Genomic DNA, 389 nt, shown 5'->3' with positions numbered 1-389 from the left:
GTCGCTGCGGCGCCAGACACAGGCACCTCCACAGCCCCTCACGCCGGGAGCCCGGTCCCCAGGGAAGCCTCACGTCTGCCGGGCTCCAGGAGAACAGAACGGCCCGGGGGCGGGACACGGCTTCCCGCCCAGGTGCTCTTCATCCTCCTCCTCACCTCACATTGACCACGCCGATCAGCTCCCTGGAGAGGTAGCGTAGAGTGAACGCGTTCCTTTCAGCGCGAAGGTGCCCGCCCGTAACAGCACCTGTGGAGGAAGCCGCACGGGAAACACCTGCGGGCCTAGCGGGGCTGCGGCGGCTCCCGCCAGGCACCGCGGAGGAGGAGGAGGAGGGAGCGGAGAGGCACCTGCAGCAAAGCACTGGAGTAGGCCAGGCGGGTGGTTTGGCC

The 389-nt window shown here is 68.9% G+C and overlaps 1 protein-coding gene across 1 annotated transcript in view; it reads right to left on the bottom strand.

The window, feature by feature from the left end:
- The window catches only part of RFT1 (RFT1 homolog (S. cerevisiae)), a gene marked incomplete at its 5' end in the record, with an annotated part of 13,165 nt that extends 12,818 nt beyond the window's left edge, over positions 1-347 (bottom strand). The window contains 2 exon segments of the mRNA XM_008943127.1: positions 156-214; positions 217-347. Of these exon segments, the coding sequence (XP_008941375.1) occupies positions 156-214; positions 217-347 (190 nt within the window).
- Positions 348-389: the final 42 nt, after the last annotated feature.

Source organism: Merops nubicus, unplaced genomic scaffold (genome assembly GCF_000691845.1).
Source record: "Merops nubicus isolate BGI_N331 unplaced genomic scaffold, ASM69184v1 scaffold34380, whole genome shotgun sequence".
Taxonomy (NCBI): domain Eukaryota; kingdom Metazoa; phylum Chordata; class Aves; order Coraciiformes; family Meropidae; genus Merops; species Merops nubicus.
This window is presented reverse-complemented; position numbering and strand designations above follow the sequence as displayed.